Consider the following 26,410-nt stretch of genomic DNA (forward strand, 5'->3'; position numbering starts at 1 on the left):
CTGGCGCTGATGGCGGCGGGGCTGGCGGAGGGTCGCACCGAGGAGGGAGAGCGAGGAGGCGGGGAACCGGAGAGACAGAGAGAGGAGGCCCCGGCGGTGCCGAGCACCAACACACGGACGGACGAACAGTAATCACACCGACAACAACAGCAGCGAGGCCCGCAGACGGACGCGGAAGAGGATGGACGGAAGGACGGAGTGGTACGGTTGTTTTTGTTTATTAGCTACCGGGGGATTTTGCCGTTAACAACAGCTGGAGGGTTCGTCTGCAGGCTGGGCAGCTGAGAATACACACACTTATAATATACATACACTGAATACTGCATTCAGTCAGTGTACACAGGCTCCGGTGGAGTAAAATAAAACCAGAATGTGTGTGAACTGATTATATTGTCACACATGTACAAAATGTCCACATATGGCCTCTATGTACTACTGGATATTTATATATTTATGTGTGTGTGCTGCGTTCACTGACCATAAGCCATCATGTTTACCACGCTGCAAAGGCAGTCGTTTCATAGCAGTTTCGGTGTGTGTGTGTGTGTGTGTGTGTGTGTGTGTGTGTGTGTGTGTGTGTGTGTGTGTGTGTGTGTGTGTGTGTGCAGCACTGCAGCATGCAGGCAAAACTTGGCCTTGTAAGAAACTCTTTACAGACCACCAACGTTTCCTGTGAGTCTAACTGAACTCTGTTTTGACTCTGCAGTAGTGTGTGTGTGTGTGTGTGTGTGTGTGTGTGTGTGTGTGTGTGCGCGCGTGCGCACGCTCGTATGTCTGTCATTGTGAGGACTATAGTGTGGAGGACGTTTTGGCAGGTTTTCACTCATGAACATTTAAAGAGCTGTTTAAGGGTCAGGACTTGGTTTTAGGATTTAGGATCAAGATTTGGTTGGTGGTAGTTAGTTGATCACAAAGTGGATGCTACTAACAATTATTTTCATTACAGATAAATTAATAATTTAGTCTATAAAACAGTTAAAATGTCTTGTTTTGTCTGACTGACAGTTTCAAACTTCAAAATATTCAATTTATTATTATATAAAACCAGCAAAAGCAGCAAATCCTCACATGGAACCATCACATGTTTGACATTTTTGCTTGAAAAATGACAAAGGATTAATGAATTATGAAAAAAGTTGGCCATTCATTTTCTGTTGATTGAAGTCCTACCTGCTGAAGCTTCGTATTAGCTGTGGCTGAAATATCACATTAGCACAGAGTGGGGACTGTGGATTTTGTATTACATTGCTTACAATGAGGTTGCTTTAGAAAGGCACATCTTTGCTGCCAGTATGGAGAGGCTGGGCAATTTAAGCCACCAACAGTGCTTTCAGTGTACATATGGGCATGTGAGTATTGTTGGAAGTCAGACTTGGAAAAATAAGTGAACTTGTCCTTAAAGGTTAGGGCCCAGAGAATGCATTATATCAGTGATTGTCCTCACAAGTATAGATGTACAAACTTGTGTGTGTGTGTGTGTGTGACATGGACAGAGAGGGAGCATTGTGTCGGCTCGTGGTTTGAGCCAGTGCAGTGACGAATATCAAATAGGCCTGTAGTAGTGGACATTTCAGTGTGTGTGTGTGTGTGTGTGTGACGTACTGTCGTGCTGTTCATCAATAAACTATTGTATTTTTTCTTTTTCTCTTCTCTCCAGTTCAGGCCCTCTTATTGGCCGTCATCCTGTCTCACTCCACCAGCCGGTACTCTACCACAGCTGCAGTACTTGTGGTGTTTAGCGTCAGTCATCAGCACCACTACCTGTGTTTGCTAGTTGAGATTTATTGAACCATCAGAGAGTCCGCAGCTGTAAGGGGTGCTACTCGGATTTTGTTGCTAACAGACCTGCAGCTACAACCATAGGCCCCTGAATCATTTCTATCTTGTTGTAATCTTTCTGGTGATGAGCTCAAACAAGCACAAACAAAACAAGTATCCCACCTGCTCTGAAAATGTAGATTAGCTTCATTTTGAGGCTACTTGAGGTTAGCAGCTAAGAGCTAGTGCACCAAACACCTGCCCCCCTCCAGAAGTAAAATTCAGTCAGAAAACAAATTAGCTAAAAATGTAGTTGGATTCTGACCAGGATCACGTGTTTAGTTGCTAACGGCTAGTTAGCGGCTAGTGGTGAGCAGGTAGCGGTGGCGCGGGGCTAAGTCCGGGCAGAGCAGGGGTGCGATGGAGTACCACTCCGGTGGCAGCCTGCCCCTGCTGGGGAGACCGCGGTACTGCCCCGGGGCCAACGCTAATGGAGGATACCTGTGTGAGACGGGACACTGCTGCGGAGAGACCGGCTGCTGCACCTACTACTACGAACTTTGGTGTAAGTTGGTCATACTCATGTTCCCTGTTAGCATTGGTTAGCACATTGCTAAGTTAAAACAGGTTCCACCACACAAATTCACACAATCTGTTGAGATTAGTTGGTGGTAAATATTTACACCCAAGTGAAACAGCTGTGTAGCTAACGTAACCAAATGACAGAGCTAAATAAAATATAAAATATAACCAGATTTACCACTTAACAGGTTAAATAAGAGAGTAAGGGGGATCTCAATCAATTGCAGTCTGGACGTGCCCTCAAAAAAACTTTCATGTGGAATCTGAAAGAAATGAGATGAAGACTTTAATGCCTACAGATATCTCCAGACTGACCATTGAGACACAGCAGTGTCTTTGTTTTATTAACATCTGTAATACTTTGTCCAGGGTTCTGGCTGCTGTGGACCGTCCTCATCCTGTTCAGCTGCTGCTGCGCTTACCGACACCGCCGAGCCAAACTGAGAGTCCAGCAGCAGCAGAGACAGAGGGAGATCAGCCTGCTGGCCTACCATGGAGCAAGCTCCTACCCCTCCTCCATGCTGGACCTCAGTAAGACCGTCCATCTGTCTGTCAACATCAAGACAATGAAGCCAGTTCTTGTTTTGTTTTTTGTTTTTGTGTGTATGTGTTTGACGTTCGGCTGTCAAGTGACACACCGCTTTTCTAATCCGTTGCCTTGACTACTCAGTGGAAATTTACCGCTCAGAGGCCAGTGGAGTTTTCCTTAAAGGGGAAATCTGCTGAATTTCAAAAGTAGAACTTGTTTGTTCCCATTATGTCATGCACAAGTTGGAGGAACTTTGCTGGAGAGGACTTACAGCTCATAATTTATTGATTTAAAAACTTGTATTTCCTGAAATTGTTTTTTCCCTGTGGATGGATTAAAACCATCAAAGATACAATGCAGCCAGTTGTTTTGTCAGCGAGTGGAAATCTACAGTTGAGCGTCTTAAAGGGGAATTCCTCTGAATATTTCAGTCATCCCAGTGTTCTGGGTAAATGCTAAAAGACAATAAATCAAGTTATATACAACAACAAAAAAATTAAACATACAAAAACACACACATATATATCTATATCTATATATATATATATATATGATATATTGTATCTGCCACAGCTGATATTTGAGGTCTCCCTACCATCAGCTGCTAGGAATATCAGGACATGATGTCACTGTGTTATTTAAGTACTTATTTGCAGCTGTCAGATTCATCCCAAACTGGGACGCCCTGGTGGCCTCGGGGTGTTAAGGTATGGTCACATTACACCTCCGTCCTACAAATGTTGGCTCTGTCTCCCATTCACTTCTATTGAGGGCAGCACGATAGAGGAATTTAAGCATGCAAGTCCTGTTTTAGTACAACCAGCTCTGTCAGACTAACAGTTCATAATTTACTTTTGTTCAGCTTTGTGGATGTCCTTGGTCAACCAATGGAAACACTGCTGCACTGTGTTTGGTAATGTAGAGTGTAGGGTTGTGTTATTTAACTGAAGTGTAATGTGACCGTACCTAAACACGCTGACCATAAAACTACAAGATTCATGGTTTAAATCTGGCCAGGGACCTTTCTTGCATGTCATACCCGTCCTTATACAGTACTTTCCTGTCACCTCCACTGAGTACTATCTGACCATGGCAGAAATGCTCCATAATTACTTTTAAAAAAGTAATTTAAAACAGGAAATCCAAACGAGCTTATGCGACTTTGCTCTAACCTCACTTCCTTTCTGTTTTCAGGTTTCCTGGCGTCTCTTAAGTTGCCCTCCTATGAGGAGGTGGCCGCTCAGCCGTCAACCCCTCCTCCACCCTACAGCTCTGTGTTCACTACCCCACGCTACCCGCAGCCCCCCCGCACTGTCGACCCTCACCTGCTCACGCAGCATGGCCCACTGCTGCACCGGCCACTCAGCGATGGTCCCTCCTCACTCAGCTCTGATAACAGGTAACAATGCTGCTAACGCTACTGGGAGTACTGGTGGTAATGCTCCTGAAAGCACTAGTAACTAGTACTGGAATCGTTAGCTTCAGCAAATACTGGCAGTATCACTAGTAACACTGGCAATGCAATACCATTAACTGGACTGATACTACTAAAGAGGTACTGGTCTTACTGAGGCTACTACTACATGTGTTGCTATGGCAATACCCACTACAACTTACTCCTTTTATTATGAATACTAATGATTACAGGTAGTACTACTAAGACTCCTAGCATTGCTACTATTAATACTTATGCTACTACTACTTTCCTAACTTCTGCTGTACCACTACATACATTGAACAACTGATAATTGAAACTGTAATACCTCAATCTTTCCTGTAGCTCCAGTTGTTCCTGCGACTCCTGCTGCCCCTCCTCTCCGTGTAGCTCCTCCCTATCGGCACCTGTCACGTATGAGACAGACACAAGCCACGCCTCCACGCCCAGTGAGGCCGCGCCCCTCACTCTTGATGTCACCATGGAAACCATCACCGCCGGGGCAACCTGCTTAGAGGTAAATGAGACACGATTTGCCTCTGAGAGGATGGTTGCCACGGTGGCCATTGACGTCAGCGAAGCAGACGCTGCCGGAGCTCAGGAACCTGTTGCCACGGACTCACCGGTTCCCAACCAGACTGTTACTGTGGCCGTTGTTACTAGGGCAGCCTCCCCTCAACCTCTGCCCTCTCCTGGTTCTGAGGTTGCCATTCCTGTTGGAAGTACGTCCCCCATAAATCAACAGCTTGATCTAACACCGTCTACCCAAATAGTTAGCACCTGTAGCTCAAGTACACTCCCTAGTCCAAGTGCTGTTGACACAGCACTCCCCACCATCCAAATAATCAGTATTGAGGACCCATCTGAGTGTCCTGAAACTACCCCTGCCCCGAAAATCACTTCAGGCCCTTCTACACCAACAGATAGCACTTCTGACAGACCCACAGCCAACCTAACCCCAGAAACCCTCAATCTCACAAGAACTTTTGATACATCCAACGTTCCTAGTAGCCCAACCTCAGTACTGTCCCCAAATGTTGGAAGAACTTTGGCCCTGATAACAGGCTCTGCTGGTCTCCCAACCCTGGACCCAAATCCTAGCCTTGTGCCAATCTCGGCACCTTCAAACCCTACCCAAGCTCCGGACCCAGTACCTTCAAACCTTACCCAGACTTCAATTGAAGTACCTTCAAAGCTTACCCAAGCTCCAGACCCAGTGCCTAAAAACCTTAACCAAGCTGCAGACACAGTACCTACAAACTTTACTCAATCTCCAGAAGCAGTACCCACAACCCTTACACCTTTTCCAGACCAACTATTGCCAAATCTTACCCAGGCTCCAGAGTCAGTACCTTCAAACCTGATCCCCTCTCCAGAACCAATATTGCCAAACCTTACCCAAGCTCCAGAGCCAATACCTTCAAACCTTACCCCAGTGCCAGACCCACAAACTAAAACCACCCTCGTACCTGATTCCTCACTCAACCATGTTCTAACTCCCGCACATTCAAACCTTACCCTAGCTACAGATGCAGCACCCACTTCACCCACATTATCCCATTGCCAGAACCCAGAGCTGTCACCTGGGTCAGGTCTTACCCTGGTTCCTCCCAGCCCCATGTCAGATCTGCCCAAACAGCCGGGGGCTGTAGCTGTTCTTGAATCTTGTTTAGATCCAGATACAGCACTGGCTGATTCGGGTCCTTGTCTGGTCCTGACTCAGTTGTCAGGGTCAGACATTATCGGCCCATTACCATCAAATATCCAGACTGGTTTAAGCTCTGGATCTGGTTCTGGATCATGCTCTGGTGTTGGTTCAAGATCAGGTACACTGCACTGTCCTGCCCCAGTGCTCACCTTCCCAACACCTGTATCCTCCTCTTCCTCCTCTTCCTGCCCAGCCATAACCATAGAGTTGGAATCAAATTTTGCTCCTCTTCAGTCACCCCGCTCAGCCCTCTCCCTATCCTCACCCGCATCCCTTCCCTCTCCTACGTTTCTCCCCTCCCCTCCAGCCCTGCCTTCCTCCTCCCTCCCAGCCCCAGCTTTACTCCTGGACCCCCTCACAGCTCTGCACCAGTCCGACAAAGGTGCATCGTCGTCTGGCCATGCTTCCTCACTCTCCCCCTCACCTCGTGCCACTCAGTCCCCTCCAAAACAGACTCTCTTCTCCCCCTGTGTGGACATCTTTGAACCAGGACCTCCCAACTGGGAGGATGGAGAGGAAGAGCAGGAGGAGGAGGACAACGATGATGATGAGGAAGATGACATGGGAGCCGATGAGAGCCAGTATAGACATCGACGACTAACTGGTGACTCTGGGATCGAGGTGTGCAGGTGTCGGGTAGAGGATGAAGATGATGAAGAGGAGGAGGAAGAAGAGGAGGGGGAAAGGAAGGAAGATGGTAGGAGAGGAGGAGGAGGAGACAGGGATAAAAAAGGAGGTGGAAACACTGATCTCCATGATAGTGTGGACTGCCCCGTCAGAGGTCAGATAACCACAGGGGAAGGACTTACACTGTGTAACCCCACCTCCACCACTACACCAACATCAGAGGACAGTGGAGAAGTCGTCATTGTCATGGAGACCGTGTGATTGACATCAATGGGCAGATCACAGCATTCGTCATCCAAACAAGGGATGAAGAGAAAGTAAATTATGGCATCCACCCTTAAAACTGTTTTTGGAAATTGTTCTGTAACCAGGAGTTTGTCAACGCAGATGTTGATGAGTCACATCATATCAATACATGTTGCTACTTCAGCAGCTGTTAGTCAGACCAGCACAGGTACCGGATGGGTCACAGGAAGAAATTCAACAGGAAGCATTTCCTCAACTCTAACTGCGAGTTGAAATTTTAATTAACCGTGGTTCCAGGCTTCTGCATGGTGAGTACCGGTGTGTTTAAATAGGAGGAGAGGTGTTACTCAGATTGCATCCAAGGTTGATAAAGTTTTACAGCCTCTATAGAACCACTTGAGAACTGTTTTCAGCTATTTGTAAAATTTCAAGAAAGATTAGGACCCTTGCTTTCCATTTGATTCCAACAGAGTAAAACTGGAGAGTTGTCTATTTATGAGGAATGCCTAAATCTCCACCAGAGGGTATGATCAGAGAGTGACCTGAAACAGCTTGCTTCGACATGTCTGTAGATCAATTCAGAAATGTTGTCAGTCAGAGTGAACAGCCTAATAATTTGGATTTGTTTGTAGAGGTTAAAAGTGACACCGTTCACTGTCTTATCTTTAGCTCTAATTTCCAAAATACTTAGAGTTTCAGAAGAGTCGGTCAAACGTACCCAGTGGAGTTACATTCAGTCTGTCTCTAAAGCTCGTTGTTTGTATCCTTGAAGCCTGAAAAATATGTTGAATTAATTCCCTTCCTCATATTTTAAAGGGATATTCCTCCGATTTTACGTTTACCAGAGGAAGAAAGATCTGATGAAGGATGCCATTGTGTTTTTCTAAGTGGACCCTGCTTCAGTTTTAACTATTCTTGTTTTACTCCATATATGTCCATGTACATCCCCACGTGAATGTAAACCAAAATGGGAACCTGCCTATCAAAATATTGTTCCATAGCATTAATACTGATCCACAGGGTACCTTCAACCTGAACTACTAGTCATTATAAGCTTGCTAACCAGCCAGCAGCAGATTTTAAAGGATACTTTGGTTAGCTAACAAGCTGAACTTCCTGAAAACAAAATCAGTGAGGATCAGACTGAAATGCAAATTGGCCATCAATCATTCATTTTCAGGTCTGTTGACAGATATCAAAGCAGGTTGTTAATCACAAAGCTAATCCTGAGTCCATGTCTTATGGGAGGTACCGTAATTATCAGTTACCAACTTGTAAATAGCGCTAACACATCAGCATCCAAGTAATTAATGAATTAAGACTCTGACACTGATCTTTTTGAAACTTTGCACTTAATAATACAGCATCAAAAATCTGTCGTTCAAAGTAGTTAAAGGTTGGTATAATAGATATAGAGCTGCATTGACCATGCACAGGATTTTTTTTTTTTTTCTGTAGTCATACGGCTGTGTCGATTGGTCCAATGACGTCCACACTCACAAGTCACAAACGTCAGAATCATTCCCATCTCCGCTTTCCGTCCCACATAAAGACTGCGAACGTGGTCGCCTTGGTCTGCTTTATGCCTCTGACAGAAAGTACATAGTGTTTCTTGCATCTATCTGTCAACAACAAGAAAAGAACAACTTTAAATAGTTGAAGATTTAGCAGAAGACACCTCGCTTGTCTTGGGCACTGACAGGGGTTTGGAAACGTGCCGGGGACAAATTGGCTGTTTTGGAAATGAAGAGAGACTGATGTAGGAGGATGATTCACTCTGACTGACAGAGGGAAGACTGATTCATTCATTAGAGGGAATGATTTGATGAAGAAGTCTGTCAGGAAAGCAGAATTAGGTGGGTAGTTTATGAAACGGGAGAGACAGCTTCTCAGATTTGATGCGACCGTGGCAACTTGATCCTATATGGAAGGTTTTAGGGCGGAGGGATCGGCTGGTTTCCTGTGCGTTGGCCTTTCAGCAGAGAAAAGCTTTTGCATAAATAGGAATAAACAATGGGCGCTGTTAGACAGAAACAAAGCACCAAACAGAACAGAGATGAGAGCACGTCATCATTCCCGTCTTTGTCTCTTTTTCTGAATCTGAGGTCAGATGGAACAACACAGACGCCACAGAAGCTACTTTCAGTCCCTGTCTAAACTCTGAAATTACCTTTCACATTGTGCATGTCTCAATTCATAGACACCTCTCCTTTTTTGTCATTCAGAATTCTTAATAAATTCTACAAAAATCACCAAACAAGTCGAGCTTTTTCAGGGCCTTCAAAATGACAGTAACCTCAATCAATAAATCGTTAAAAACTACAGAAGCCGAGTCATTAGAATTTATTTTTAGGCCATTGTTGTATATTACATATTAATGTATTTGTACACTGTCAGGTTGATAGGCGTGTCAATATTGATATTTTGTGACAGAAAGACTTAAAGGTAGAGTATATTTTGTCAATGACAGAGTGTTAGTAACATTTGTATTGTACATGCTGGTGTATTTCTAACCACCTTAGCATCTGAAATTAGTGAAGAGCAATATTTTTCATCAGCAAGAGTCTGTGTGTAAATAACCCCCTTCAGAAAATTCAGGACAGCTGCTTCAGGAAGGGTTGATAGCAAAGAAAAGCATTGTCATTGTTGGGTGAGAACCTTGTTACTCCAGTTCAGGTGATTGGCCCTGTCGTTTGGGCAATTGCCACACTATTAGCTCGATAAAAATCTGTCCTGAACCCTCCAGACAAACTGAGAAATGCATCAGGGTGAAGAAGAAAACAGTCAACACCTTGGAGATCTGACATTTTTACCCAACAACAGCAGTAAAATGATTGTAAGAGCAGTTTTTAACAGATGAGTCACTTCCAACACGCTTGAACAAGGTATGGCATCACACATTTGTAACACTTTTTAATTGTGTCAATGAAGAAATGCTATCTTTGTTATCTTTGTCCGCATTATGATAATAACCTGTTCAACAAAACATTCATAGATATTTGCCTCAAGCAAGAGGCTCTCCCACTCTCTCTTTTCACTGGGACTAAAGGTTGAACATAGGATTTAGTCAGACGTGCGTTACCTTTTCTTACACCTGCTTCCACAAAGTGCACTTGTTTTTTTGCAGCTTGTCATGAAAGCTGTGTTAGAAAAGTTTCACAAATGTGTGTTGATCCAAACCAGATGTTGAAAGTGTGTTGGAAAAGACGCCAGAGTAAACCAACGTGTAGCCAATGAGACAAAGAGTGTGCAGTGACGTTATTAGATTGTACTTGCGGGTGATTGCTTGAACCAGAACTCCTCAAAGTGGGAATGTTCAAATGACATCTTATTCAGACTGGATTTATGCCTGTAGGGGAGGGGGAGGGGTGATTTCAACATTACCTGCTCCAATAAGTGATTGGTGGATGTGGGAAATATATCAGCCCCACAGTAATAATTATAGCCACAATGACCTAATGGTCCTCCTGTAATTTAAAGCCCATCCAGAGTGATGTCCTTGTATTTGAAAGTGGATCTCTTGAGCAAGAGCTGCTTTTGCTTTTACTTTACATATTTACAAATCACCTTGGTGTGAAATTTGACTTTTGTGTGAAAATTGAGGACGTCAAAAATGTTATCGCTAACCTGATAGATGGAAACATGATAACACCAATTTATAGGCCTCGCTGGGAACCAACATGATTTTGAGCTCTGTGTTTTTTAACATTATATTTTGGCAGCTTGGCGCCAATAAAAGTGAATTAGCTACTAGCTGTTTGCAGAAGACCCACTGGATGTACAGACAACCAACACTTTGATACAAAAAACACTTAGAAACCTGATGATTCTCAGGCATGTTCTGCAAGATACAGGAGCATCTTTTTTGTATGATTTCTAAGCAGATTTATGGACCTTTATTTGTGATGGACATATCCTCGGGACGCGTAACTCACACTGAATGATATCAATATATGTTTCCTGACTTAGTGATCAGGTTTGACTGAGTTATGACTCTGACAGGGAGTGAGACTTTTGTCCTGCTGAATGTCCATGTCTATCACAAACCATTTTCTGTAATTTCACCATGGTTAAAATGGCGTCTTGAATGATGGGTTAAATCACCAAAGAGCACAGTGAATGTTTCACTCCCCACCTCCCCTCTGATGTTAATCCAGTCGGAAAGGGGCTTTTGAAAGTAAAGACATGACATCTTGAGGCAATATCATGTTAGGAGGAAAGTGATGTTCTCAGGCTCCCTGTGTAACTATGGCAACCGCTGTGGAGCAGTGGTCACCTGATGATTGTGTCATTCACCTGTATCATTAACTCAGCCTTCTCCGATGGAAAGACCTTGAGTCTGTTTGACTGATCCTTAAACCCTGTGTCCATGCTGCATTACAACACGGACTGGTTGCAAAAGGACAATGGGTGTGTCTTCGCTGACATAGTGACCCATACGGATGCCAATGATGGACAAAGCTATGTTGGACTTCATTATGACAAAAGCAATGTCCTGCCATGGAGAGGACGTGATGGAGTGGACAGATGTTTCAAACTGATTGGCAGCTGGATATTTTCTGGACTGCTGGACGTCTTGGTACTCAGTTTGGCAACCAATGTGCACAAGATTGGATTCACACACGGATGGATAACCACAATCCAATCTTCCTTTTCTAAACCTCTGTGGGTAAATTCACAGACATAGAAATCTGGTTTTGCGCCGATCCAGACTTTGGAGCAGTCCAGGAGATTCTCTGATGATGTCTTTGATTCATCTCAGACTGAGGTCTAAAACACGACCTTGTTCGATTGAATCCAGGCAAAATTTGCGCCTGTGGACTGAGAGTTCGTCGAGGCTGAAGGACCTCCTTGAGAAAGCTCAAAGGTGACACCGAGCCGTTGATGTTGTGGTTGATGTTGTGGTTGATGGTGTTTTTTGTTTACCTGAACTAATAAGGTTATATATCTCCATGGTTACAGAGTGCCATTTCTACTTGACAACTGTTACTACTTAGCATTAGATAGAGTTGTTCCTGCTCTGTGTGGGTGTGAACTTTCAACCAGAATGACTGGAGAAATGTTGTCAGAAATCTGTCTGTAGCTCGGGTTCCCAAAGGCTCTCAGCTCTCGGATCAGCCTCATGAAGGGAATGCAGCTGGTTTTGATGCGACATCTGTCACTTCATTGAGGATTTTTATCTAAATGCTCTCACAGCACCGGTTGACAGCGTCTGTAAGGGTCAAAACAGAATGAAACTGTAGTAGAAGCCGACAAGGTAGGTCGGGACAACTTCAGCAGAATTCCTGGAGTCACAAAGTGAGGGTGAGTTCCTACGTAGCTTCATAGGTTCTGCAAGGCACCAGCATTGCCAAGGTTTGGGGTTCACCTCCCGCTGAAGTTCATGACACTCAAGATATCGATACTCATTGGGCTTTGAGGCATTTAGGGGTTAAATCTTCAACCTAATGATAAAGCTGGGATGATCTCCCTGTACGCGAGGCTGATATCAGGGCCGAGCTCACTTTTGGAAACCCGTTCTTTCTCTTTTTGTTGAGTTTTTCATCAAATGTCGGTGGACGAAAACATTGAACAACAGTCCTCTCTCGGAGTTTCACACTGACTGGATTCACACTGACAGGTCAGATTTGGTTTCAACCCAAAATTGACCCCAGTATGATTGCTTAAAAGCTATAATTGATTATTTGACTACCTTTAGTCCTCAGATTACCTTTGAAATTCTTAAAGTAAAGGTTTCAGACTTCTTTAGAAACTTTGGCTGCAAATAAAGTTTAGTTTATCAACCTCTACCGGTGATCAGCTCCACTAGTCAAGGTTCCCTCCAGTATAGCTAGGTAGAAATAATTTATTTTACATTGTTGTTACTGTCAACTTTTACGGTGGAATGTTTTCTTGCGTGTTTCTCAATGCATGAGTTGACAGTGTTTGACACTTTAGTGGTGACTGGATCTTCAAGTGCTTGAATAAGTGTTCATGAAAACTGCAAATATTCTACTTCATCACTTGGAAATAGAATTATATAAGAATATTCTGGATCTGCATCTAAAAGACTCAAGATTAATATCTTTACGTATCACACACTTTATCATCCGACTGTCAACACTTACTGACCCAGACTGGAACAGATTCAGTCCAACTTGATGCCTCGGCTCAACATTCATAATGGGTGATCCCACCTTCAACTCTGTGGTAACTCAAATTATGTCCTTGTCTTCTCACCCCGATATCTACCCCCCATTGGTGATCTGATTGTACTGTGAAGCAGTATGCTAACTTAGTCACAAAGGTCAGTGACTGAAGACTACATCTGGGCATTTTTCTGCAATGCAGTCATCAGATTGTTGGGGAGGGATGGGAGGAAATATTCAAGTCAGCTGAGTAGAAGAAGAGGTGGAGGCGGCAGGTATTTAGTGCACCTTGGGTGAATTTCAGACACATTATCATCGGCAGGTGAAAAGCAACAGCTTATGTGGAAATAACAGCATCACAAGTTCTGATTATGGTTGCTAATGGTGCATCACTTTGCAGGTATCCAGGCTATAAATGGAAATCCATCATTAGAACACGCTGCAAGAGCTGTTCGGAGAGATCCGAAAAGGTGTGTGTGTTTTTTTTTAGAAGCTGTCAACATCATCAGTTTGGGCATCATGTGAACCTTAGTTCTGAGAGAGAGGGCTGAGGAGACGGTGAAAGGTGAGGATGAGGTGGTTCCATTAATATGAAAAAACCCACTTTGATTCAGAAGCCCAACAAAATAAAGGTTAAAGCTTCAAGTTTCAACAGAAGCTGAAACAACTAAAGTTTTTTTTGAGATTCCTAGATATTGTCACATCAGTCTAATCTGGGTAACCAGTCATTCAGAGTCCTGTCCTGTAAAACCTGCACTGACCCTGAAACGTGAACCCAGTCAACGCTTTTGACAACTCTGACTTTTGGCCTCATTCAATTTTTTACCATTTTGGACCCTTTGATCAACTTTCACTTGTTCTATGAGGAGATTTGAAGCAGCGCCACCAGTGTTGTTTGACAAAATGATTTAATTTACTAAAACTTAAAGTATGTTCCTTCTCTCGTAGGAGCCCCTCCCTCTGTCTAAAGAATGTTTTCTCGTTATCTCTTCTCTTCTGTCCTTCCTTTTTGCATGAGGTTTCTGTCGGAGGAGTCGAAGGAAGCAGAGAAAAGATCAGTCTTTAAAATCCCTTAATATTACGATGATAACGATGCTAATTATTAGTATTATCTAATTAATAGTGAGTGTGTATGTGTGGATGTACGTATGTGTGTGACCTAACTAAACCAGCCTGTTCTAACAATGTGTGAAGATATACTGAATAAACTTGTCAAATCTACCACCTGTCTGTCTGCATTCATCCAATACACCATCACCATACTGAAGATCAATCTTTATTTATTGATTAAAACACAATGATAATGTCAAATTACAGTCTGCCTGGGCCACACTCGAGCTCTGTCAAATCAATCATAATTAATTTTTAATTAGAAATGTTTATTTTGAATAACAATTTCAGAGGGAATAAAAACATCCTCTTTTATTCATTAAACATTAAGTGGCTTTCATTTTTAAAGCTCGGTTTAATTATACTTTGATTTTTTTCCAATTGTACTTTAATCAGCTTTTGAAATTAGTCAAGCATAGCATTAGCAGGTAGCTGCTATAGCACAGTGTTGGTTTAGTTGGAGCAGTTAGATTAGTATTAGCTTTTTTTATGTAATCAAGTAGTTCAGATTTACAATGTTGTGTAGTAATCGATATTATCTAATCTGAAAAATGGTGTTTACACTGAATAGTAAAGATTTTATAGAAGTAATTTTGGTAACTTTGTACATCTGTGGCAAAATTTTATTTACTTCACTTTAAAGAATGAGGCTCACAAACATTTGAAGTCCTAATTATTACAACCTATTATAAACTACTTTAATGGTGGAAAACTATGATGATATTTTAATTTTTGATTTCTTTCACTTTATTGTCACAGGAGTGTTTTAATATTTACTTCTGCAAAATTTTAACAAAGTGACAAAAATTTTAGCGTAATGTTTCTTTCTCTGACATTTATTTTGATTTTTACCCCGTCCTTTTTTATTTTGCTTCGCTCTCCCACCCCGCCCTTGGAGTGACAACAACGGTATAAGGTAATGGCTGCAAGACCACACCTAGCCGCCCCTGCAGGTTGGGCGGGGGGGCCCCGTCTGGCAGCCTGAAGCTCATTCGCTGGAGTAGTGAGGACAAGAAGAGAAAGAGCTCCAGCCTGGCCAATGATTCACCGACACAGACTCGAGGTCCCGCCCCGAACGGCAGAAAGAAGGGGGGTGTGACTCGCTGGCCCCGATCGTCAAGGAAACGATCTGGAAATGCAGGAAAAGGCAAAGTTGGTGTGTTCAGCTGCTGATTAGAAAGCTTGTAAAGTTAAATGTTTGTATGTTTGTGTGTTTGTGCGTTTACCTGGGTTGAAAAGGTCGGGTTTATCCCAGTGTCGGGGGTCGTGGTGAATCGACCACATGTTGACCAAAACACGAGTCCCACGACTTACAGAGTGACCTCCAATACTACAGGAAAGAAAGAGAGATGGATCGAATTTTAGTCTATTTAATCTGGATCCAACTACTGATTATGTTCATTATTGATTAGTCTGTTATTTCTCATTTAATCGATTAATGATTTTGTCTGAAAACCACACATTATAATTTCCGATGCAAATAACAGAAGAAGTTGAAATACTTTAGAAACAGGAGGAATAAAACGCCAGAATAGATCAGACTGTGGACTACAGGCAGCACAGACGCTGCAATGACATCCGAACTTTCATTAAATCTCCATCTGTCACCAAACACGGTTCTGAGTGTTTGTAGCTCTGAGCCTGATGTTTGTGGATGTGCTGCATGGCTTCCACCACCAGGTGGTGCTGTCGAGTAAGTTGAGCGAGTTTTGAAGCAGAAGTAGTAGAATAAGAGTAGAAAAATAAAATCACTGCAGGTGAAACCACATCCCAGCATCCACCTGAGACTCTGGATGCAACAAAAGCATAAAATCCTCATGTTAGAGAAGCTGGACCCAGGAAATGTTCTAAGAACTATTGAAAGGATTAGTTAATTATCAAAATAATTATCAATTAATTTTCTGTTAATTGTCAGCTCTAGTATTTGAGTGCAGGTCTACCTGCTGTGGGTCATGGCAGTGTGTGGGATCAGTACGGGGCTGACCGGTCGGATCCTCATGCCCTCGTTGATGACACAATCCAGGTACGGCAACCGGCCGCGGTCCGACATGCAGACTGCTCGCTCGCTGCCAACGTGCTCGTCCAGCTCCTTCTGCACGCGATCCTGGACCTGGAGGGACCATGATAATGGTTTATACTCAAGAACTACAGAAGTGCATTGAAATGTGTTCTGATTATAAAATCAGTTTTTCAAATCTATTTTTTGAGGATACTTAAAGAAAATTGTTTTAGTCTGTGGCTTCCTGCCACAGTATTTGCAGCAGATGTTCAAGCACGTGTTAGCTTCATCATCATCAGTATCAGCGGCGTTTTCACCTCGGGGTGGTGCAGCAGGTACGCCAGGATCCACAGCAGTGTGGTGGACGTCGTCTCTACTCCGGCTCCAAATGCCTCAGCTGCTGTCATTAGGACGTGGTCGTCCGTTATCCCCTCATCCTCTGATCCAGATGACCTTTGACCCCGCCCGCTGCCTGTCTGGCCCTTCAGCAAGGCATCCAGGAGGTCTCGGGGCTCACCGTCACTCAGTGATGCCTGGACATGAGCCAAAGAGGAAGTGCAGATTTCTACTTTAGGTCAAACTTTAAATTATACATAAATTTTGCGACAGCAGAAGAGAAATGTCTTCTCAGCTCCTGAAGACGAGACCTTTGTGAGGACTAGTATTCGAAGCCTTCTATGAGTTTGTACGTTACCTTGTGCTCCTCCAGTTTGCACGTCAGCAGTCGGTCTCTGACAGTGATACAGTCCTTCAGTTTACTCAGAGACTTGTTAGGAAAGACCTGAGGGACAGATACAGATTGTCAGTGTTTGTGTGCTCTGTACTTCTATCTTTGTAAGGTCCAATTACACTTTTAGACAAGGAGAGTTTGACAAGTCTTAGAGCTGTACGAAGGTAACAGGACTTTCTTGAGGTTCTTCTTCCTATCTGAAAGGCTTCTTCAGCTCTAAGTGATTAATGGCGAGTTCCAGGCATTTAACGTCTTGTGTGGTCATTAACACCTTGAGAGCTGTTGAGGTGAGTTGTTGCACGACTCTCGCAAAAACTCACATGACGGCCGGGAAGAACCTCAAGGAGGTCCAGCTTTAGTTTAGAATGAGGTTTATGTGAGTGTACCTTCATCCAGGGGTAAATGTCCACCAGTCCTCCCCTGGCGATCGTCTGCACGATGCCATCGTTGTATCGGATCACCTCTTGCAGCTCTGCGTCGCCATGGCGATAGGTGGAACTGAACACCAGTGTGCACACAACATTGGTGACGGCCCTGGTCACCGCGGGAGACGGGTCGAAGCCACGCTTCCCCCCGGACAACAACTCGACACACAGGCTGTCCACCGAGGACAGAACTGGAGAGGGAGAAACGTCATGAAGCATCAATATGACGAGTTTTTACTGTGAAGCAGCTGCAGGAATAATGATGCACACGGCAACACGGGGTCAGCTGCTGATAAAAGTGGGTCTCATTTTTGTGTTGTGCATTTTTCTCTGCTTTTTTTCCTGAGGATTGTCATTTGAATACTTTGCCTGTGAACCATTTCCCACCAAATAAATTAAGAACTGTGGCAACATCAACTGTCTGCGGTAGGTTCATACAACAGGTAATCAAACCCCTGATATGTCATGTTATGTTGGTTAGAGCACAAAGTTTCACTGAAATGTCCACACCTGTCCAACCAAACGTTTTCACGTGTTTCTTGCTGCAGAAAATTCAGACCAGTTATATAAATATATTTTTTTAAAATTAATTCAACATTAGCTTCTTTTAGAATAATAAAAATAATTGTATTATTAATCATTTTATTTGTAAAAATAGAAATAATGAGCCTGACCAACAGTCTAAACTACAAATGTCATTTTGTTTCCACATACACACGTAAAAAAAAAAAATCATCTATATTTATAATATAATATAAACAACAAAAGAGATCCTTTCTCTTTTACATATTTGAGCTCTGTTACATCTTGCTGTTAATGAGTGTATTGTTTTTTTAAAATAAAACAAAATTAAGAGGGGCACTCAGAGACAGCAGACCTCTGCCAAGGCCAATGTCAAACAACAAACCATACTTCAGAGAAAAAATTTAAAATTCATAATAAATTAATAAAATTTAATAGGTTATTCTCTGGTCCATGATCCATCCCTCCACCAAGTTTGGTGAAAATCGGTTCTGTACTTTGTGCGTAATCCTTCTGACGGTGAAACACACAGGGCTAACATAACTCCCGGGCGGAAGTAACAAAAACTCTGGCTCCGTGTCGGGCACGCCCATCAATTCACCCGCGCAACTTAAACCACGCCCACCAAACACAGCGGCGATTCCAGCCAAAATGGCGCCAGCGCTGCTCACCTGTCGTAAAAATATTCGGTTTCTCAGAGAAATAAACATTGAAATAACCTGCCTACCCTTTACTGCTAAGCTAGCAGCAGTCTCACCGTGCAGATACCGACGGTTAGAAACACACCACCGGCTTTATCGTCCACGGAGGCCGCCATTAGACAGACGGTATCATGGTGCCGGAAACTGAGTCAGGTAAACACCGATAAACAGACAAAGATGGTTTATTGGGAAGAGGCTTCACTCTCCTTTAGTTCTGCTGTAATTGATATGTACGAGCTGTTTGTTTGGTTTATCTTTTATAATCACTAATTATTCCTTAATTCATTTACCCCTGAAATCCTCCTAAGCAAACAAAGTGCATTTATTAAAATACTGAACTTACAGTTTTACTTTACTCGAGTGTTACTATTGAAATAAACCTCATTAATATGTAGCGTACCGATATCCTGCAGTCGACTGGTTCCCTCTCCGAACAGGGTGAAGGAGTTGTGGACGAGGCGGCGGTGTAACTTCCAGAGAGGAGAGTAGTCGGCGAATGCGATGTCTTTACCTCCTCTGGTCAACAGGTTGGTGGTCACCTGCGGAGCGGAAGTGAATGTTGGAGGGAAACCTGTTCACTGCATCTGAAACAATCACATGACTTTACACGGGAAGGTTTGTTAATTTTATATTAAACAGTTACATTAAGATTTCTCCAAAACTAAATGCAACCTGTTGTTCAATGATACATGTTATAAGGTTATATGCTTCATCCGACTTAGATTTTATTTATTAATTCATGTGTATGTCAGTTCAGATCGGATCGTTATTGTCCCACAAGAAGAATCAATAATTATTATAATTATAATTATGAGAATTATTTCGTCAATTCAGAAAAACACGATTTGTTTGAGAAAAGTTTTCTTTAAAAAAAAAAAAAAAATCCTGCTGTTTTTCTGAATTAACAAAATCTAATTCTGAGATATGATCTAATTGATTCAGAAAAACAGAGCAGGTTATTTTTTTGGTAAGTGAATAAATTACATTTCTGTAGCATGAAGACACGATAAGTCATTAAAGGTGCAGTGTATCTTAGGTTTGGGGAATAAAAACATGTTTTAAATTTTTTTTTTTCACTCAACAGTATATATCAATTACAGGGTAAATTAAAGCATGAAATATGATTAAGAGTTTGGAAAGTTTCCTGATTTAGATCAATAAATATCTGTTCAATATGTAAACAAGGCTCAGAATGAGAAACTACAATTCAGGGTCATAATGTTCAGTCACGTTCATCCTCCAGTAAATTTAATGGGAAGCAGATCATTTTTGTCAGTTAATCTATTGATTATTTTATTGATTTATCCGTTATTGTTAATTAATATGGGATTATAAATACACATCAGAAGAACTGAGAGCCCAAAGAGACAACAACAATCTACGACCCAAACGTTTTCACTTCACTGTCCCAGAAGAAGAGAACCAGGAAATGTTTGACATTTTTGCTGATTATCAAAGTAGATGCAGATTAATTTTCTGTTGATTAGCAAATTGATTAATCGACTATTGGTTTCCGTTGTATTTTGATGTGTCACCATGCTCGGTCGTCCTGCGAAGTCCCTCCCTCTCTGCAGCAGCACCTCTCTGGCGTGTTGATGGTCGTTAATCACCACGGTGTAGTGAGGGCCGAGGTGGAGGGCAAACAGAGACCCGTACCTGCCACACACACACACCACACACACACACACACACACACACACACACACACACACACACACACACAGATGTCAGTGAACAGTGAAAAACGTCTGTTACAGTCAAAGTCTTCGTACAAACGTTCAGTTTAGATTCAGTTCGAAATCACAGAGTGAAAACAAGAAGCTGGAACCAGAGAATTCAGTGATTAATCAATCATCAAATCAGCTGCTGATTCTATTAACGGACTGATTGTGAAATAGATAAAAGACAACGACACAAAATCGAACTCACTCAAACTCAAACTACATAACTAGCACTTTCAAACAGGTTCTTTTAAACAACAGGACTCTTTCTATCTAGATCTTCCAGGATCAGAAACTTCCTCACCTTTGGGCGAGCTGGGAGAAGAGGAGGTGTGGGGGGAGGCCTCCTCCTCCCAGCCAGGGGAGGCTGCCCAGGACGGGGAGCCGAGGCAGGCAGGGGATGGAGTCCCGAGCCGGGGGAGGACAGGACGGAGGTTTGGCTTCAGGCACGGAGCGACGTGTGATCAGGAACAGGACGACGGCCGTGGTGACGAAGAGGACGAGGAGGAAGGGTGGAGAGAAGGAGGAGGAGGAGGAGGGAGAGAGGGAGAGGAAGGAAGGAAGAGAGGAGAGGAGACAGGTGAACATGGCTGACGAGGAGAGAATGAAGAGAGACACTGGAAGTCCTGGATTTAATCTCAGGGAGGAACCTTGGAGAGGTCAGAGGTCGTGTGTGTGTGTGTGTGTGTGTGTGTGTGTGTGTGTGTGTGTGTGTGTGTGTGTGTGTGTGTGATGTTATTAGTACTAATGTGTGTGGCCTCACCATGGCCGTGTGTGTGTGTTTATCTTGGTCAAACGGCCTTGATGTTATCAGGCTGCAGCTGCAACCACGTCAGGTCTCCTTCACCACATCATCATCATCATCATCATCATCATCATGTGTGGTCACATTACTTTATATAATTACAGCTGTGTTTACAAAGGAAGAAGGTTTTACATTTTTTTATCAGAGGGACAAAAGAAACAGTTGCGAGCACTTCCTCTGTATTTCTGCGCTGACGCATAAAGAGAGCGACTCTGCTGAAACTTTACTGTGTTGATGCAACTTACCTGAAACCAGGTTTCTATCATGTTTGTTTCTCTGATTGTTAAACAGCTCTAGTAACAACAGGTCGGTGAGCCAATCAGAAGAGAGGAGGAGGTTTGGATGGTGGGTCCAGGTGGGCGGGGCTTGGTGACTGCTTTGTTGTGACATCACAAAGTTTCTGAATACAGGCTGTGTGCATTTCTCTGTGGACTGAGGCTTTGATACTTTCACAGTATTAATATAGAAGCTAGAGCTGATCTATAATCTATAATCACACTACACATGGACACAGACCTTTACACTGGAGCAGCTTTAAATTGTTGGTATTTTCCGCTTGTTTTCGCTCCGTCCTCTGAACGACAGATCGACTGACTGGTTCATCTGACAGATATAAAGTGTGAGTCAGTGGCTGCAGATGACAGAAGCCGGAGGCCAGAGAGCTTGTGACGCCACGAGGCTTCGAACACAGTAATGTGGCTCTGATACAGGGAGTGTGTGTGGTCTCTGTAACAGGTGGAGGGAACAGAAGGTGGCACAGCGCCATGGCAACAGTCTCTCTTCTCTCGCCCACACACATATACGTGTGTGTGTGTGTGTGTGTGTGTGTATATATATATATGTACACTTCCATCATCTTTGCTTCTTGATTTAGTCTTTTCACACTTTTATGTGAGAGGGTTTTCTCTCTTATCTGCGTCGTCATCCATTACGGTCACCTGATTGTTCAGATCACAGCCTTGCCCCCTGATTGGTCACATGTTGTGATGATTGCTCTGAGACAAACATGTCTGACGCTATTTTTGTCAGTCTGGGCGCAAACACAAACGTAAGCGGCGTCTGAACACAGGTGGAGCTGGTGCTGGGTTCAATGAGGGCCGGTTATGAGGCCGTTGGTCCCTGGGCACTGAAATGTTAAAGGCCCCCTCCTCACTGTGCAGGAGCTAGACGGCCAGTTGGAAAAGATATGTCATTGTGGTGTTTTTATGCCTCTGCTCCGGCAGCCATTTTGTTTTTGGGTCGTCCGTCTGTCCGTTCCATTCTTGTGGAAACGATATCTCAGTAATGCCTCGACGGAATTTCTTTAAATTTGGTACAAACTTTCACCTGGACTCAAGGACGAACTGATTGGATTTTGGTGGTCAAAGGTCAAGGTCAGTGTGACCTCACAAAACACATTTTAGCCAATACTCAGCACTTCACAGCAATTATGAAAAAAAATTCACACTAATGGTTCATATTTTATCCACCTCTGGAAAAACAGGGATGTTACCTGAAACTAATCTGAGTGGCGGAGGCAGTGATTCTGGTTGGTTATTTGTTTCTCTTTGTGGTTGTTTTATCTTTATTTCTGTGACATTTTGAAGGTGAAGTCAGGGGCCCCTCTTATCCCTTTGGGGCCCTGGACCTGTGTTTGGTAGACCCATCTAGTTTCAATACTGAGCAATAAACTCTCTGGACTACCAGCCTGTCCTGACATTGATGGCACTTTAAACCTTTAACTTAAAACAAACTTATTTTCTTGTCCAGAACATAATGAACCCCAACATACAAAATAAACCACTGCAGTTCCTCTCCTGGCCAGTAGGTGGCGACGCTACAGAAGAACATTAACTGTATTCAAATAAATGTAAAGAATTCTCTTTTGAGCTAAAAATGAAAGGTTTTTGTATAAAGAACTTTGGAGGATTTTAGTTGTTGACTTGCTATTAGCTTTTTGGTCCTGACTGAAATATCTTAACAACTATTGGATAGATTGCAATTTGAACTGTTCTGCAGACGTTCATGGTCCCCAGAGGATGAACCCTACTGACTTCAATGATCCCTTGACTTTTCCTACAGCGCCACCATGAGGTTGACTTTTTAATGTGAAATATCTTAACTATTATTGGATGGATTGTTATAAAAATTAGTTTCAGACGTTCATGTTCCCCTGTGGTTGAATTTTAATCACTTTGGTGATTTTTTGCCATCATCAGATCAACATTTTTATTCGTCATATACTTTTATGAGCAAATACCTTCAAAACTAATGACATTCCCATCAGCCTCAGGTCGACTTTTGTTTACAGGTTAAAAGTCAGCTTGGTAGCGTGGTCATTCACATGCTAATAGCTTTTAACACAAATGTGCCTATTTATAGCGCATTATATCAAAGAAAACATTTCTCAAAGATTAGAGAAAAGCCCAAAAACTGTAAACAGATTAATAAATCACAACTTAGATTTATCTGGTGAGCTGTTGGAGGGGCCAGACCCTCAGGTTGGGAACCACTGGACTAAAACAGCTAACTGTATATAAAGTAGTTAAAACCTGTAGCATCAACTTTTAATACTTGAAGTTAACATTTAGCATCAAAACAACCTGTTACTTTAACATTTAGCTGATGATACCTCTTGACTTTAGAAGGACCTTTACTTGTGATGGAGTATTTTTATGTTGTGGTAGCAGAACTTTTATTTAAGAAAAGGATCTGAGTACTTCTTCCACCGAGTGAAGTAAAAGTATACACAGAAATACGTAAGTAAAGTACAAGTATCTCAAAACTGTACTTAATCAAACACTTCAAACATCACGTTAGGAGCAATTCCAATTAAATAAAACTGCCTGTAAAAGGTCCAGTGACGACATGAAATAGATTTGAACTTTAAACTTCATGTTTCTTGTGACTAACATGTTCGTTAATGTTCAGTTGTGGAAACGTCTCCGTCACTGTCGCAGCTGAGCTTCTGCTGTGGACGCACACGTGTGATTCATGTCAGAATCAGCAACAACAACAACATTAAAAATATAAATTCAAATTAAAACGAAAGGTAAACCCCGCAGCTTCTATTCCTGACTCCATTTTACATAACGCCTGTGCTGAATCTCTCACCCGTTGCCATGGCGACAGCGTCACGGCGATGTGCAGGAATGTCATATGTGGGGCAGTAATATGTGATAATCTACCTCCCTCCCTCTCCTCCTTCTCTCTCTCTCTCTCTTTGCTCTCGGTGTCTCTCGCCCTCTCTGCAGCACTGCAGAGCTCTCCGTGGTGCTGAAACCGGCTCCTCAGTGCGACACGGGTAGGAAACGGACAGAAATCAGATCAATCTCTTGACTGACTGTCTCCGGGTTTATCAATAACATCAGTCTGACACCTCCCCTTTCATATTTCTGCATTTGGTTTTATTTGCATGAATCTTAGATATCATCAAATGTCTTTAAATGCATTGTCTGCTGATGAGTAATTATCTCTGATTGATTGATTGATCCTTCTCTTCCTCCGTTATATTTAGTCCATGTTTCTATAAACAGTGATATTAAAATTAAAATTAAGATAAGATGATCATTAACTTTATCATTTTAACATTCATTCTTAATTTATTCTGGGCTCTAACTCTGTCCCATGTACAGCCATGTCTATTAAAGTGCACAGTCCCTGTGAAATAAACCAATCAATAGATTAATAGATATGTGATTGATAAGTGTCACCACAGGTTTAACTTTCAGACAGTGGCAGCGTCACTGTTTTAAAGATACAGAACGTGATATAGAGTTTGTGTTTTTGGTCTGATGTGAACCTCAGACCAGGTCCATGCTTTGATCAGTGATTATCGATCAGTGATTATCAGTGATCTGACTGTGGGCAAAACTGTCCCAAGAAAACAACTTTAATGAATCTGCTTCTGTTCCTCAATCATCCCACAATCAGACTCCCTCCATCAGACTCCCTCCATCAGACTCCCTCCATCAGACTCCCTCTATCCCTCCATCAGACTCCCTCCATCAGACTCCCTCCATCAGACTCCCTCCATCCCTCCATCAGACTCCCTCCATCAGACTCCCTCCATTAGACTCCCTCCATCAGACCTCCACCAGACTCCCTCCATCAGACTCCCTCCATCAGACTCCCTCCATCCCTCCATCAGAGTCCCTCCATCCCTCCATTAGACTCCCTCCATCAGACTTCCATCAGACTCCCTCCATCAGACTCCCTCTATCCCTCCATCAGACTCCCTCCATCCCTCCATCAGACTCCCTCTATCCCTCCATCAGACTCCCTCCATCAGACTCCCTCCATCAAACCTTCATCCCTCCATTAGACTCCATCTCTCCATCCCTCCATCAGACTCCCTCCATCCCTCCATCAGACTCCCTCCATCCCTCCATCAGACTCCCTCCATCAAACCTTCATCCCTCCATTAGACTCCATCTCTCCATCCCTCCATCAGACTCCCTCCATCAGACTCCCTCCATCCCTCCATCAAAGCTTCATCCCTCCATCAGACTTCCATCAGACTCCTTCCATCCCTCCATCAGACTCCCATCAGATTCCCTCCTCCCCTCCCTCCCTCCCCCCTGGTTGTATAATCTCTCTCTCTTGCCGCAGTGGAGGAAACCCCTCTCTCCTCTACGTTGTTTTCCCGCCTGTCCTTTTATGGTATGGGGATACCCGCCGTCACAACCGGAAGCAGTCCATGTTTGGGCAGCTGCGAAGCGGCGCGGCGGGGGGAATCCCTCGCGCCGGCTCCGACCAATCAGGCCTTGCCGGGAGTTACCTAGGAGACGGAGAGTATAAAACGGGCGGCGGGTACAAGGAGCTCAGCATCTTCAGCTTCACCGACTAACGGAACATCACCGGCGGCTCCGCTAACGGATTAACACCGGCCACAGGGAATCCCCGATACCGCCACTTTATCCAGCCTGACTCTGTAATCAGTCAGGCTCTTTTCGCGCCACTCTTTCACACGCAATAAACCTGCAGACACTTTTTCACGCAATGCTTCTGGAGCGCGAGGACAGCTTCATGTCGGAGTTTGAGGACGCGTGCAGCGCGTGGGTGGACAGTGTGGGCTCGAGCCCCAGCGACGGGACCGACTCTGACGTGGGGTCACCTTTTTGCCAAGGTGTGTGTGTGTGTTCATCAATAACAAATCAAAAACAATAACTTATATGTTCAGTGTTTCATTTATTGATTGGTCAAATATCCATCTGTTGCCATAGCTACAATCAACCAGTTATAGCCTACTGATCGGTGATTGATTTTTCTGTGTAGGCTGCTCAGCTGCCCACTGAGCTCATATTATGCAATGACAATAACACCCCCTCCTCCCTCCTCCCTCCCCCCTCCTCCCTCCTCTCTCTCTCCAGTTTTCTCTCCGGGAACTGACGCCTCTGACTCAG

General features: G+C 43.4%; 3 protein-coding genes across 3 annotated transcripts in view; 2 read left to right on the forward strand and 1 right to left on the reverse strand.

The window, feature by feature from the left end:
* LOC111661065 (uncharacterized) lies at positions 1–14,234 on the forward strand. The gene is made up of 5 exons (XM_023414527.2): positions 1–201; positions 1,658–2,323; positions 2,710–2,871; positions 4,064–4,268; positions 4,650–14,234. Exons 2-5 carry the CDS (start codon positions 2,179–2,181, stop codon positions 6,898–6,900), a joined length of 2,763 nt encoding a protein of 920 aa, XP_023270295.1. The 5' UTR covers positions 1–201; positions 1,658–2,178; the 3' UTR covers positions 6,901–14,234.
* Positions 14,235–14,296: 62 nt separating this feature from the next.
* cyp17a2 (cytochrome P450, family 17, subfamily A, polypeptide 2) lies at positions 14,297–20,809 on the reverse strand. Its single transcript, XM_023414528.2, has 9 exons — positions 20,526–20,809; positions 20,036–20,156; positions 18,901–19,039; positions 17,239–17,468; positions 16,817–16,903; positions 16,440–16,655; positions 16,064–16,233; positions 15,350–15,453; positions 14,297–15,252 (listed from the first exon to the last, which is right to left on the reverse strand). Exons 1-9 carry the CDS (start codon positions 20,807–20,809, stop codon positions 14,987–14,989), a joined length of 1,617 nt encoding a protein of 538 aa, XP_023270296.1. The 3' UTR covers positions 14,297–14,986.
* A 5,197-nt stretch (positions 20,810–26,006) lies between these two features.
* Positions 26,007–26,410, forward strand: part of LOC111661039 (F-box only protein 41-like) — a 7,213-nt gene continuing 6,809 nt past the window's right edge. The window contains exon 1 of the mRNA XM_023414503.2: positions 26,007–26,111. Within this exon, the coding sequence (XP_023270271.2) occupies positions 26,007–26,111 (105 nt within the window). The remainder of the gene's footprint in view (positions 26,112–26,410) is intronic.

The sequence above is a fragment of the Seriola lalandi genome, unplaced genomic scaffold, assembly GCF_002814215.2.
Source record: "Seriola lalandi dorsalis isolate HSWRI2012SDOR001 ecotype SW California unplaced genomic scaffold, Sedor1 jcf7180002054532, whole genome shotgun sequence".
NCBI classification, from domain to species: domain Eukaryota; kingdom Metazoa; phylum Chordata; class Actinopteri; order Carangiformes; family Carangidae; genus Seriola; species Seriola lalandi.

Coding starts and splice junctions, on each gene's coding strand:
- LOC111661065 (XM_023414527.2), top strand. CDS start 2,179: ATGGAGTACCACTCCGGTGGCAGCCTGCCCCTGCTGGGGAGACCGCGG. Junction 2,324..2,709: donor CTACTACTACGAACTTTGGT/GTAAGTTGGTCA, acceptor TACTTTGTCCAG/GGTTCTGGCTGCTGTGGACC. Junction 2,872..4,063: donor CTCCTCCATGCTGGACCTCA/GTAAGACCGTCC, acceptor TTCTGTTTTCAG/GTTTCCTGGCGTCTCTTAAG.
- cyp17a2 (XM_023414528.2), bottom strand. CDS start 20,809: ATGTTCACCTGTCTCCTCTCCTCTCTTCCTTCCTTCCTCTCCCTCTCT. Junction 19,040..20,035: donor TCGCAGGACGACCGAGCATG/GTGACACATCAA, acceptor TCCGCTCCGCAG/GTGACCACCAACCTGTTGAC. Junction 16,656..16,816: donor GCAAACTGGAGGAGCACAAG/GTAACGTACAAA, acceptor GCTCATGTCCAG/GCATCACTGAGTGACGGTGA.